Here is a 14,915-nt window from a genome sequence, read left to right as displayed (position 1 = left end):
TCTAAGATAAAGTGGCTTTCATCTATTTTGTAAGTCATTTGAATGAAAGAGGACAGAATATTGAATGAAATATGACAGATTAAAAGTGGTTATATGACCAACATAGCAAGGAGAGTAAGTTCCATGTATCAAATAATAGAACAGCTCTCTCCGGGTCCACTTTATTCCTTGTTCCGTTGTTACGCATGGCAGAATGCAATGGCATTTACGAAAGCTAAATGTGCGATGAAAAAACGGAATGGTACTATTCTATCACATCATTATTATCTTTTTTAAAGAGTATGAGGGTCTCGTAATTGAAATAAGATGAAAAGGTAACTAAAACTGTACCTCGTTCCAAAATTTTCATTGCCTACGCTGAATTACGTGAAGCACATACCGAGAAATTAGACCCATTCCCGGCCCTCAGGGAGGAGTTAAGACACGCCATAAGAACACGGGAGTGTGAAATGAGCCCTCCGCACCATCCGGGTGGGGCTTTATTGTTTAATCAAAGGAAGTAGGGCGTGAGGAGGGGTTGATCACGCCAATTTTCCTTCCAATGAAGTGTAAATAATCGGTTTTATTTCTGTGCTTTGGTCCGTCCATCACACATACGCGCTGCTTAGTGAGAAATCACAGCTCGTCAACATGAAGGTCAGGGAGTTTAGTCATGATTAGTAAATCAGTATTCTCTTCCACAAAACTTCCTTTGAACTTTTTCTTTCAATTATAGACGTCTTACGTGTGATCAGTATGTGTGATGAATAAATGATGTGGGTGGTCAGGTGGAAGAAAGTTTCATACTAGCTTTGAAGATCGCAGCAGAGTTATCTGGTGTTGTTGATAAGGCACAACGTACAACCCTAGAGGGTTTGAGTTGATAAATTTGCATCAGGCTGGGTTGCTTCAAAACTATCTGAAGTCTTTGTTAGAATACAGAAAGTTCTAATCCTACTTGCACGCTTGCTTGTCAATAGCCGCATGTTACTGCTTTCTCCTGTTCGTCAGTTCCAGGACGTGTCTTAAGTCATTGTCCTCGACTACGTATTTTCCCTGTAATTCAGTTTTACAGGTCCTGAATATCCAATAAGGGGTTTGGTGTGACTTTTCTGTTCAAAGGGAAGGTGTTTTATTTTCGAAAAAACTTAGTGTGTACCAGAGACAGTATATTCCGTATGAAGAATAGTTCTATGCCACGCATAGCTTAGCCTTTGCAAGACAAAAATGTGTTGTTGCTCTTATCGTGTTGAAACATTCCTGCCGCTTACGACCTCCACCTTGATAAACCATCACAAACTCTGCATCCCAATGAGTTCTGCTTTCCATTTAGAAGTTATCTTCTTGCTTTCTGTAAGTCTAACTAGACGACGTGTGGGGGGCCCATAATGTTACCTTGGGGAACCCCTCTCTGGAGCAATGTGAATGTCAGTATGCTTATACCAGTGCCATATTCCCTGCCAAATGATAACCAATAAGACAAGGAAACCCACCATGGACCAATCCCCTCTGTGAAGTGACAAATTAGCTTGTCGCTTCGCATAATTGGAGACCTCTCGAATACAATCACCCACCATTCCTCGTACTCCTAGGAGACACTTTCCCATCGCTGCGTGTGATCACGGGGACAGGTGTGTCCCAGCTCACGGCGGGAAGCTTCCCGCCCATTGCGCATCTTATTACATCTTCCATCACTCAGGGTTCGGTAACTTGTCTCTCCTGTGGTCATGGAAGTACAATTAAAACTTTGTCAGTGTTGGTGTTTTATTTGCTCAAGTTGAGCGGTCTTTTAATTCAATATACACTTACGGCATACTACATATTACAGATGTCATTGTTCACGACTTGCACACCTCGTTGGTCGTATCTTGCAATTGTAAGAATGTTTCAGATAGCATTCCTTTTATCCAATCATGAAGGGATTATTTCCGTATACTGTGCGATTTGTAACAACAAACCTATCAAAAGGAATCTAAATTGCCTCTTCCTGCTGGCTCGCAACTGTTGTCGATAGTACATGGCAGTGGCGCCTGAAATCCCTCCTCAAAACCTTGCTTCCTCTGAAGCTGCGCTCCGCCTGTCATTCCTCGCCCGAGATGTCGCACCACTGGTGACATATCTACGGTGCATCTGGGCCGGCAGAGGACATTGGTAAGTTTTATGAGCAATCTCAGCAGCCGCGTTTATCACATCAGCGACACCCGGGTCCACGCCTGGCAGTGATGGAACGCCACCAGTCACAGAAGCCATGGGAGATTCGATACGCCCGGGATTGATCATATTAAATTATAGATCACAGGCCAGCGGAAAGATCGCCTGGAAATTACGGAGGAAAGAATCATAGGACGTGTGACATTTGAAAAATGTGGCTAGATAATGTTTTGATGATACCATACATCAAGACCGCCGTTTCGCGATGTGGCTCTAAGCTCTTGTCCTAATGGGGTTTGGAACATATAGTGGTGTATCTGGAATCACCCGGTGGTGTGGTATGTCTCCAGTTCTGTAATGCCCGGAGCGATGGCCGTGGTATATCATACTTATGCTGGAGTCTACGACTTTCAGAACGTACTTTAAAGACGTCATCTAGTGTAAAGTACACATACACGTACAAAGCAAACATTGTGTTGTCAGTTACACCGTGACAGTATAGAAGCTAAAATGGAGGAACATCATCACTATTGAAGAGAGGTGGTAGAGGCACGTCCATTGTCAAATGGCATTTACAGATTGAGGAGAGAACAGTGAAATATAGACAGTCTGACACTAATAGCACAACGTTAAGATAGTAGCTGCCATGTACTCAGACCGTATCATAAGTCATGGTCGACTCGTTCCAGTCTGTAAGAAAGGAAAACTTATCGGTTATCATCATGAAGCACTATAGCAGTCTGACTAACAGAGTCAACCCAAACAGGTAACGGGAAAATGCATGGCTTCACTGACCATGATATATGGCAGTGCGCTCAACCCTTTCTTTCTCCCGACCGTTAAACTTGACATCTTGACATAAAGTGGAGTGCACGCGGCGTGGAATTTTTAATTGGGTCTCTGGCGAAAACACATTTGGAGATGCTGTAACCGCGCCAGGACGTCTTGATGAATGGTAGCCTTCTCATTCCGTTATTCGGTACGTTGCGAGAGTGTAAGCCAATTTCACACATAGTTGCCCTCTTAAGATAAATCATTGAATGTAGTACCCGCTATAAGATGACCTTGAACAAGAACATGTGTAGTCCAGAGTATGTAAAAGTTTGTACCGAAGCAGACGCTTGCGGTTGTTCTTCAGTGGGGATAAAGAATTCCAGACAAGACCTGGACCCGGAGTCACAATGTCTTTCCAAAGCTATAAAGTTTGCTTAGTTCTAAGTTATCTTTTGTACAATTGTACTAGTTCAGACAAGAAAGACAGTTTAATGTGTTTCGCTGCGAATGGTATTACGTACCTACTATTTCCTAATGTTGGAGTTCCATGATACGTTCAATAAGGCTTCCTTCCTCCCCCACAGATTACACAGAACTCTGTAGCAAGTTTGGAGCAACAGGTCGATTTTTTTCAGACGTCCTTCATCTTTCAACTTGGAATTCTCTAATAGTTTTCTCCTCTGGCGTGACGACGGTTGAAAAGGTTTAACTGTCATATCTCCGCGTGGCGACAGTTTGGCGTGATTGTGATTTGTATCATCTCGCTGACGCTATGCTGATTCCGGTGGTCTCGGTGCGGTAACCAGACAGTAACGCGAGCTACAGTACCCCACAAGGAATACACTCAAATGTCAGAACCTACATAAGATAGATTCATTACCTGCGGTGTGTTACTCGGAAGGGACACATACAAGGGTACAGATATTCTGAACGTAGTCATTTATTACGACTCTGATCAGTCTGATGGATTGTTCACAACTTTGTTGGCAGCTCTCCAACTTGAAATTTGATTCCATGTCCCAGCTAACGCACCCCTAACGGGCTATTATGTATACTTTTGCCGATTTTGCAGTCATTCAAAAGCTGAGTGCAGTAATCATGATGTAACAGAAATTGCATTAATCCACGAGGAATACATTTAGATGTCAGAAGATAAATCATACAGAGTCGATTATCTGTGGCGCGTTGCTAGTCTACTCGGAAGGGACAAAGACAAGGTTATAGACCGGAAGTCTGAGGTTGTAGTTATTCAAAGTCTAGCCACAGTCTGCTGGATATTTTGATTGTACCCAACTTTACTGGCAGGCGTACAAGGCAGACTTTGATGTAACTGGCAAAGTACTCTCAATGGTTGGCTATACTTACTTACGTAGACTACAACTGAAACTCAGCCGTCGTTCGACCAGGTTAACATGACCATGATGTCTTTCTTCATAGTGGCACAAGCATAGTCATTGGTTGTTAGTGTTAAATGTTGGTGTATCTTTTATTTTGTCCTAGTATCATAGTTAACGATGGCGACTTGTACTGTTGTTGTCTTGCTTCATAGTGATACAATCATATCCAATGAAGTTCTTGGTCCTCAACGAGAAACTTACCACTGAATATGATTAAGGACCAAAAAGTAAACTTAGTTTTAGTACTTCATTCCATAAGGCCATGGGACCTTTACTTTACCGCATTTCCAATGAGATTTCAATGGCACAGACGGCCATCTACTTTTTTTACGTAATGGATTCTGACAATGTAGAGTCAATTTAGCACTTACCAGAGCCTAAATCCATTATTTCTATTAGTGGGATGAAAACCCAGGGAGAGAGACATTTGACCCCGTGACACTGCATATGTCATCCTCTCTTTGATTCACACAACCATTCCTCTTATCCCTCTGTAACAGAACTCCCCTACGCCTCTCTCTCCACTAGCTCAAGTCTCTGACGACCAAACAGAATTGATGGCCAACCCCGAGAGATATGAACCCAACATAAGTACCTAAAAGCTATTCTCCAAGCAGAGGCTTCGATCGAGAGGGGTAGTTTTGTCCGGGATTTTAACGTTCCTCTCCTCTCTCTCGTGAGAGGAGAGGAACGTTAAAATCCCGGACAAAACTACCCCTCTCGATCGAAGCCTCTGCTTGGAGAATACCTAAAAGCGCTCCCATCTCCGCTGATGATGTGTTATTGGGGTCACAGGGTAGAAAACACTGTCATTGTTCAAACCTCTCTCCGGTTGTTCTGGCCCAGTGGTTTTTAATGGACTACAATGGTAGGACACAATTTACAATCATATGGTCTCACGGCTCTTTCTTAAGTACATCACGCAGAAGACACATTTAAAGGCGCTTTTATAAGAACTGTGTACTCTAGTGAACCCTGAAGACGCCGCCAAGCTGTTTACTTTCCTCAATGCACTTGCGTTATTGACATGACGTCTAGAAGACGTTTGCAGTGCCCTAACTCGTCTTAATGTGCCGGTGATTGTTTCCAACTTCGTGCTTCGTTGCCTATGGAATGGCAAGTAGGGCCAATAGCAATCAGCGATAAGTGAATTTAGACCCGGGAAAACAAAAGGATATGATTACGTTACATCACGTCAGGTTTTGATAGCTTACTGACCAGACTCTTTATGTTCTACTAAACTCTGTCGCGACAAAACGATTGATGCAAGTACTCACACTGTCTGCGATAAGTATAGTTTGTGGGTTGTATGCAATAACAAGTCATATATATATAGGGTCAATGTTTGAAAGGGAATTTGAAGTACTATCTGCATGCAAGGCATGCTCATGTATGTGCATCTGATCTTTTTAAAAAAGAACACAAAGCATGACCAAGCTTTTAACTTAAAATGTTTATATTACGGTACAAACGTTGCAGAACATTCATAATCATGTAGAATTCAATTGGTGAAAATAAACAAATCAGAGTCGTATCTAAAGCGATTAAAAAATAAGATATATAGCCGGCTGTCCGAACTTTATATGTTCTACTAAACTCTGTCGCGACAAAACGATTGATGCAAGTACGCACACTGTCTGCGATAAGTATAGTTTGTGGGTTGTATGCAATAACAAGTCATATGTATAGGGTCAATGTTTTCAAGGGAATTTGAAGTGGCTATATGCATGTGAATGTACATGTATGTACATCTGATGTTTAAAGCTTTTATCAAAGAACCCAGAACAGGATTTGGCTTTTAACTTAAAATGTTTATGTCACGTGCACGGTATAAAATTTGTGAAACATTCGCGATCATGTAGAGTGCCATTGGTGAAAATATATACATTCAGAGTCTTATCTGCAACGATTGAAAAAATGAGATCGTGGTCATAAACTAGTGTTCAAGGCCATGTGGAAATGAAATGAATTCACGTCACGTAACCTTGCACGGGTTTGTGTGATTACCTCTCTGTCAACTTAGAAATCAATACAACATTTCCTGTGAAGCGTCAGCCAATAATAGGATCTCTTTCATGACAAGCCTGAGTGTTGTAAACATAATGATCATGGCAGGGCACACGCGCACTTTTTATCCAGTTATAGCTGTAATTTCCTTCAGACTGTTGGACTAGTCAGTGGCAGTGCTTTGTCGTTAACGTGTTGGTTTGATGCGCATGAACCGCAATAAATTCGCCTCTTTCTGTATCAGCTAAACTTGAAACCATCCTACATTCATTAACTCGTCCTTCAGTTTGTTTGTTCATTTATTAAGGATTAGACCATGTTGATTTGATTATATGGATGGCATCTGCGCGCGCATCAAATCAACATGGCCTCGCCATTAGTAATACATTAGTAATACTAATCATACTGGAGTCCTTATACAAAAGTAGTGTAACGTTTCATGTGTCACAGTGAGAACGCATACTGTTTGATTGACGTACCCTTCTACAGATTTGTCACGCTAAATTTGACAACGTAGACCGCTTGACGAATCACATGGCTCCCTACAGACACGCTGTAATCCGCCCTGTCCACACGCTGCTGTGTTATCGCTATTCGGGGGCCAAATGCCACCATTACAGCACATTATGGGAAGATTAACCTTGATTGAATCCGGGGTGACCGGCGCCAACTGAGCAGAGATATTCGTCTATCTGTCGGGCGTATGCAGGTGAAATGCTTGAGTCCTTGCTCAACGATAACATGTCCGTGCACAGTTAGGGAATCACTCGTCTTCGGTTTCTATAGTCGTTACCTTATTATGGAGAGGGGTTGGGGCGAGTGTAAACGACATCATCAATATAACTGTAGATGAAACGTGCATGTGTTACATTGTTGTTGTCCACCTTGTCGTAAATAGTGACACAAAGGACAGCAAGTTTCCTTGCTATTTCAGTAGCAGGGTAACGTTGGGTAACCTAAATTCGGGATTTTTCCGATAATGGTTGACTGAAATCAATCTAGCAGAACAATAAACCATCCTTTTTTTCTATAATTCTGTCAGTATTATGTACTATCTTTGCACTAATCATATATATGGTAGATTTTGTCTCTAGTCGTGCTGACACCATAATATTTCAACTTGAAACTACCGTCCGCCGCACGCACAATGACAGTGTTGTCGGACAGGGGGGGCACATTAATTCGGGAGAGAAGATTCGTCTTGAATATCTTACCGCTAATCACATTTTATACAGCAGCTATTCGTTCCATCCTTGGCTTGAGGAGAGTGCTATGGATATAGACGTGTCCAAGTAAAAAAAAATACACGAAAAAACGGCCGTACCGCACACATCAGGCCAGTTCGGGAACAACCCGTGTGTTGAGTCGGTAGAACTTCACTCAAAGTCGGCCCATCGTCATCATCGGGCAACGTGTAACGTTACATTATTCATGGTAAGTTAGCTGGATGCCGTAGCAATGGTAATACTACTATGTCCATGTGTTCCTTGTTGTGTTAGGAGCAAACTTTGAGGAAAATATCTTCCTCAGTCCACTATCACACGCAGCATTTAGACAAAAAAGTGTTCCTCACAAACCTTTGCCGTCTGCTTGACAACAGGATTCTGGTTAACAATATGGCGGCGGGAAAATACACGTGCCGTAGGTTGTAGCAACAGAGAGGAGTTTTGATGATTGATCACACTTAGAGTCCAGTTGTAGGTTAGCAAAAGAGATTCTAATTAGTTGTCTTGTAAATAATTGTGTTTAGCAGGCAGGAGATGTGACATTTGTCTTATAAACCAGCGAACAACCGTGCAGTGTGAGTCTCCCACGAAGCCCCCAGACTCTGTCAATAAGGGACGGAGAGGTTTTGACGTCGCCAACTTCTAATGCATGGTTATCGAAGCTTTTCAGACAGTGTTCTGAATGCGTTAGTCTGTCAAGTTTGCATTTCTAGCGGTATTACTGATGTTGCATCTAGCACATATCCCTAAATACCCCGTTTTCGAAAAATCCCGACTTTAAGTACCCCACGAATTTAGGTTACCCAACGTTACATCTTTTTATAGGGAGGGTTTGCCAGCACTTCCCCTTTAACGTGCTCAAGGCACCTCCTCAAACACGGGACCTCCTTTTACGTTCATTTCGAAAGATGGATACAGCTAGCTCCAAGTGTGATGCCCTTCCCAGGATTGAACCACGGTCTCCCAGTTAGCAACTACATTGGAACCAGGAGGTCAATTGTGAAGCTGCTACCAGTTGAGCTACAAGGGTATCCCTGCATATATTATATGAGCATGTAATAATGAATGCCCGATGTACTTTTGGGTTAAACAATCACTAATCTGTTAAAATAGGGAGTTCAAATTCATATCTATATAGGGCTGATGATTGGGTAATTGAGGTAATGGCAATATGTTCCGTTGTAGATGACATACGGAAATATGTTGTAGAATACAGCAGCTCTGAGGGCAACATTACAAATGAACTTATGAAATATCTATGCATACCTAATCATATCGATGACGGGGCATTCAATTAGACAATAGACTGTTATAACAGACTGTTAAACCTCATGTCTCTAGCTATAATTGTATGGGCTGGTTTAATGTCTTTACCCATGATTAGCTTAATTAAGGGATGTTGTAGATGGATCAGTGATGTAGATAGAAGGCATTAGTGATGTCTATCAGTGTAATTGAATTTGTAGGCGCCTTGGAGAGGTTACGCAAACTGTAATTGGGTTCAGTTGGGAAACCTGTTACAGGCAAGGCCGAGCATAGGTCATGTATTGAGCGCCGGTGGTTGCTCGTATCTGTTGAAAAATATTTCACACTTTGCATATTTCTAAACCATTCATTAGCATGACGGTGTAATACATGGGTCCTAACCAAATAATATCACCAATAAGAACATACATTTAGTCATACTATTTCTTTACAATATTGTTATTTCAGAGAACAAAGAAATGTACCTGACCCTTGCAACATTGTTGCTGCCATCTACCGGATAATCATCATACTGCAGGCCGTGGCCCACCTGATACTTTCAACTCTATAGCAAACCATAACGTTGGAGATGAATGGTTCGCAAAGACAACTCGTGTACCTAGCTTGTGAATTTACAACAGGCCCAACCTGAGATCACACAATGTGGGCAAAGATACACAAATAACCTCCAGTGGTTTACAGCTCTTGTAACATTGATCGTGTCCATACCATGCTTTCTAACTATTGTGTGGACCGACAAGCAATCTAGAGCAGCGCTAAGTGTTGGTTGGTGCAGCGCCACGTACTCCATCTTCTCTTGTTCTGTAGACAGTTCTATGGAGTTTATCTAAAACTGCTGCCCTCGCGATGTGACCCTTACCAGGTGTAGCCATTCGTTCATAGCAACTACTAAGTGCAATGTCGACAACTGGTAGCTAGCGGTGGAGGGCGTAGCACAAAAGGCGTAGCACAACTGTGGTAGAAAAACAATACGCTTTTTTTCAGTATGCCATCTCCTTTTTCTCTCCATGAAGGTAATATTGTTAATCAACTGAATTGATCAAAGAACTTGAATTGCAAGAGAGAGAAAAGTTTTGTGTGCAGATTGTGCACAGCTACAAGAAGTCTTAGAAGTTTAGCCCAAGTAGTAGACTAAGACTTAGGTCAAAATTGCATATTGATTATATCTAGTGACCTACATACGAAGGAAATGTTATATTGATCAACTGACAGAACTCCTTCCACGGTTTATCCAAGCCTAGGCCGTCCAATATCTAATGCAGTGTATATTCGGATACCTTGTAGGGTTAAAGTAGTTGATTGGAAATATCTGAAAACTTGTACGATGCGTTAAAAACGGCGGCGTCTCACCAAATAGCAATAATACATCCAGGTTTGTAGGTCAGAACAAGTCCAGTGGCTAAACTTGGGCCGATGACAGAATAGACTTCAACTATACAGAGATATATTAGATACTAATGCAATGTACATATTTAGTGCCACGATGACAATGCGCACTTTTTTCGCTGTATATGCTTAATATCCCGTGAGTTTTAATTACGTCGACACTACATTTTCAAGCTTTCACATACGTATACAATTTGACTTTGAAATATCCCAGATGATGAAATTTTCCCCATTTAGTCCCTTAACGCTAACGATAGCTTCAGTAATTTGTGGGAAAGTCGATAGGGGTCAGTGCGGAGACCTGATTCCAATAATAAAGTCTTCGGATTACAAGATGATATTAACGGATACCAGAGCCTTCTTAACGACCTACGGACTCCATTTAATTCCGGGACACAATTGAATTTTCCTAATTGAACACGCGTTGTTATTTGGTTAAGGTTTTGTTATTGTGGAATTCAGGTAGATATAGAACATTCCCCGAAGAGACAAATCCACTTAGTGTTTCATGATTAAAATGGACACAACAGGGCCAAAGTCATTGATTTAATCTATTGATATTATTTCTCGTCACAGCCGCGGCCTAGATATCAAAAGTTCAACTTTGAGAGTTGTCGGAAGTTATAGCAAGTTGAATGATATTTGCATTTGAGGTCTCCGTAGCTTATTATCTCGATATTGCTACTTGATCATTCCTGTCATCTTATTTATTTCTTCAGTGATTGAAGCCAGAAGGTAGTATAGACATCAATGTCTGAAAGACTTATTGCAAACTGTTGCCAAAACGAATGCATACAATGATGTTGACAGGCTCTTACAGTTCCCCCTCCTCTAGCAGTGCTGAATCCCACTCGGCAAATGCTCGGTAAACCCCCAATACCCAGAATCTCGCTTCAAAAGAGCTGGGCTGATCCCGGGAGGGTTTACCGAGCATTTGCCGAGCGGGATTCAGCACTGCCAGAGGAGGGTGGCACAGTTAAAACAGGAAAAACACCTAATTTCCTTCAATTTTTCCAAAGTAGAAATATAGTGAAGCGTGTTGTACTGCTGGTACCATATTGACGCCCTCCATAACAGTATACTGAAAACGTTCAGCGGTAAAATGTGTTGCTTCGCGATGTCAACCCGTGAGATTGGTACCGAAGGTTCTAAAATACATTTATAGAGACGAAACGACCTGGCGACCTTGAAGGCCATCCCTTGTCAATACGATTCAGGGGAAACGAGTGTTTGACCGATCTACCTTGGCGCCTGCACTGATGCTACCCCTGTGACTGAAAACGATCGACAGTGGGGCGGTATCTACCGCCACCTGGCGGCTTGAGGGCATGTTAGATATTGACATAAAACGCACATCAATGGACATGTATCACATCCTTTGTCCGTCCGTTCAGACCCTTAGTGGCACATAAGGCAGCATGTTTCCTTGCTGTGTCAGTAGGGGTTGGGGTGTTGCTAGCCCTTACCATTTAACGTGATTGAGCCCCCTCCTCGAACACGTGACCATTTTACGTGACCACTAAAGACGGTGCAGCCTCAACCGAGATGGCCTGATCCCGGGATCTGAATCGGGGTCTCCAAGTTACCAAATGCGACTAGTGAAAACAGGAGCTCAACTGTGAAGCTGCTACCAGTTGAGCCGCAGGGACATCCCTATATATTACATCAACATAACATTTAAGACAATCCGTATTCAATCATGTTCTCCGTCTGTTGCTGCAGTTCCCCCTGGCGAACCGGAGATTGTGACCTTCGATGACATCATGGGGGCGGAGGACACGGACAGTCGTCCCTCTGTCCTACCGCCGGTGGCGTCTAAAGCGCCACCTGGCGGAATTGCTGCTGCTACAAAACTGCCCGATGTTCGCCCCACAGAGACGCTCGGTCAGGATGTAAAGAAAGCAAGGGGAGGCAGAGCAAGAGGAAAGGTAAAGTGCAATATTCTGTATAGCTAATGAAAACTATGGTGAAACGTTCATTGAGAACAAAGTTGAACTGACACTGGATCACTTTTAGAATGTTGCTGTTTTGCACAAATTTAGAAAATATAGGCAATAAATGTGTCTAACGTATGATACTAAAGACTCAATTTTCGTACTCTCAAGCGTTAGTATATGCAACCCATATGAACGTTGAAGATCGCGACTATCAGAATTGCTCAACCATTTTGAATACTCTAAGAGCACACGTGTGCGTTTCTACCTCATCCTGAGACTGATGTAAACCGGCTGTTCCAGGGTCGTGACACGCCCCGCCGGAACGGTGCCCAGGACGTCCCCACCTCCGACCTGGAGGACTTCCTGGGAATGAGACTGCCTCACAACACCACCGACGTCTCCTGTGAACTGCACGATGATTGCTTCGAAGGTACTCGTACGTGTTTTAGGTTTAAAAGAGCTCCATGACAGTACATGTACACGACACTTCACTAATATTTCTGGTGATCAAACTTCTTAGATATATGCTGTTTTTGGATGAGAAAAATCACAAAAAGAGATTATATATGATACTAACGTATATATGTTTTCGGTGATTTATGCTTTAATGTAAACTTACAATACGAGCGATCGCTGTTTTTGTTTACACCCGGGGTATTCGACGAATGGTACCTACCTCAGCAGATTAGATTACTGATTAATGTTCAAATCATCGGATCAAAGTGCTAATTAACATGTAAATTGATGTTTTGTCTACCACCTGCGTTTTGCCTGCCACTGCGTGACATCATCGCCTGCTGCCGACGGAAAATATTATTAATTGTATATTTAGTCCCATCTGAACTTCATTGCTCGTTACTACAGTGTTTGAATATTACTCCGGTAGGTGAGTGCTGCAATGCGAACAAGGGGAAGTGTGTGGCGTACAAACAGGAGCAGGGCCAGCGCTGTAAGGACTCCTGCATGTGTCGGAAGGGTGAGGATATTCAGTACTTCTTTGAGTTGCCAGATATCAATTTGTATGTAGAATCGATTACCGCTGTCATCGGTGTAGTCTATGGAACTTGGGGAAAACAATATAACACGTGCCTGAGTTGGGAAGTAGAATATAGAGCAAGTCATTGACCCGTGATCAGGGAAGATGGGCGTTTTTCATAAGAACATCCGTTTCAGCACCAAGGACAGAACCACCCTATGAGCCGGCCAATCGAATAATAACCAATTTTGGGGCGAACAACAACTGGTCATTACCTAAACGTAGCTGGCAAAAGCCATGCAGAAGTCACTATGATGTCACCTTATCCCTAATGTTGGCTAAGAATAACAATTTTCGTGTTTTATTTTTCTACTACAGGCCTCCGCTGCTTTGTGCGAAAAGCCAAGAAGATGGTTAAGACAGGAAAGATCCGAGGCCAGTGCATGAATCCAGAGGATCCTGACCTACCCAAGGGAGGGGCATTCCTCCCTGATATCTAACCAATAAAGAAGAAAAATGAAAGCAAATAAGGCAGGGGATAACGTTACACCACATATTTCAGTAGGCACATAGCAAGAAATAAAGTATTACTGTAACAACAAATTGATATCTGAAAGAACGAACATGTAAGCACATAATGCAGAAAGCTTATGGCCAAAGAATGCTCATCTTAGCATGAGTTATGAGAAACATAGAACTGAGTCCAGCAAGGTGTCAAAGGACAGAGTCTCGAACATTTTCAACTCACCAGGAAGGTAGTAAGACAAGGAGACGTCTGTTTGAATCATGCAGATACAAAAGCCGTGTTCATGAAATTAAAAAAATTGTGAAAATTCAAGCCGCATTTCCCTTAAAAAGCTGGAATGCAGAAGCCCACAACTATGGTTCCAGTCTTCTACCAACGTGTCGAGCAGATACTACACAGAGGAGCGCAATCTACAAGGAGACAACAAGTGTTCGACAGATCCTAACAATGGCAAAAAGCAGCGGCCACACTCTCTACCCCAAAAGTAATGAGTCACCGATTCCAATTGAAAATGCCCCAAAATTCATTGAAAGGAAAAAAATGTTCCAAACACTGACTTTGTTGCTTCTGCGTGATTCAAACAGACCTGCAACTGACACCATCTATACATAACATGAGGAATGGGAAAGGAAATACTGTGAAAGCTTACGAACTGAAAGTATGCTGGAGAAGCACATGTACTACTAAGCCTTGCAGAAAGACATGGAAGTGGTAATACAGAACGTACTAGAGTTCAGTGCTCCTCATCCACAGACGTAGCCTGGGTCACCAGGCACAGTTCCGGCCTTCACAGGCCCAGCCCAGGTCTATGCCTGGTGTACTAGGCTACACCCCACAGAAAAGTCATACCAACCGTTGTTCTACCGTTGACTCCAAACACACAGAAATAAGGCATTTTTGCCTACAGTTTATCAGAAAGGATTAACACTAAATGTAGATGTTATACTCTGGTATAGAAAATTTGGAATAGAACCTTGTCTGTACATAACAGCTGGACAGATGAATCTGGCACTATTTCTCAGATTGTATTGAGTCTTTGACCTAGACTTCACTAGTCAAGGAAACAAGAAAAATCAGTAATTAAACACTAATTAAGGAACCTATGTAGGAATTAGTAACTGGTAAGCTTGCATGGTAGAATAAAAGTCATAGTGCCGTTTGTGATTCCTGTAATTGTAAATACACCAGCCAGAAAGTAGTTTCACTTCCAGCAGGCCTAGGCTAGGCTGTTGCTGTCTATGTCAAAAGAACTTCACTAATGTCTTATCATCGATGATGTGCATGAAAATC

At 42.4% G+C, this 14,915-nt stretch overlaps 1 protein-coding gene across 1 annotated transcript in view; it reads left to right on the top strand.

The window, feature by feature from the left end:
* LOC136442819 (draxin-like) overlaps positions 1-14,915 on the top strand; it is a 63,230-nt gene that overhangs the window by 47,885 nt on the left and 430 nt on the right. The window contains exons 3-6 of the mRNA XM_066439772.1: positions 11,909-12,114; positions 12,424-12,553; positions 13,010-13,099; positions 13,478-14,915. The exon at positions 13,478-14,915 is cut by the window's right edge and continues 430 nt beyond it. Of these exons, the coding sequence (XP_066295869.1) occupies positions 11,909-12,114; positions 12,424-12,553; positions 13,010-13,099; positions 13,478-13,599 (548 nt within the window). The 3' untranslated portion in view covers positions 13,600-14,915. The remainder of the gene's footprint in view (positions 1-11,908; positions 12,115-12,423; positions 12,554-13,009; positions 13,100-13,477) is intronic.

This window comes from Branchiostoma lanceolatum, chromosome 10 (assembly GCF_035083965.1).
Source record: "Branchiostoma lanceolatum isolate klBraLanc5 chromosome 10, klBraLanc5.hap2, whole genome shotgun sequence".
NCBI classification, from domain to species: domain Eukaryota; kingdom Metazoa; phylum Chordata; class Leptocardii; order Amphioxiformes; family Branchiostomatidae; genus Branchiostoma; species Branchiostoma lanceolatum.
This window is presented reverse-complemented; position numbering and strand designations above follow the sequence as displayed.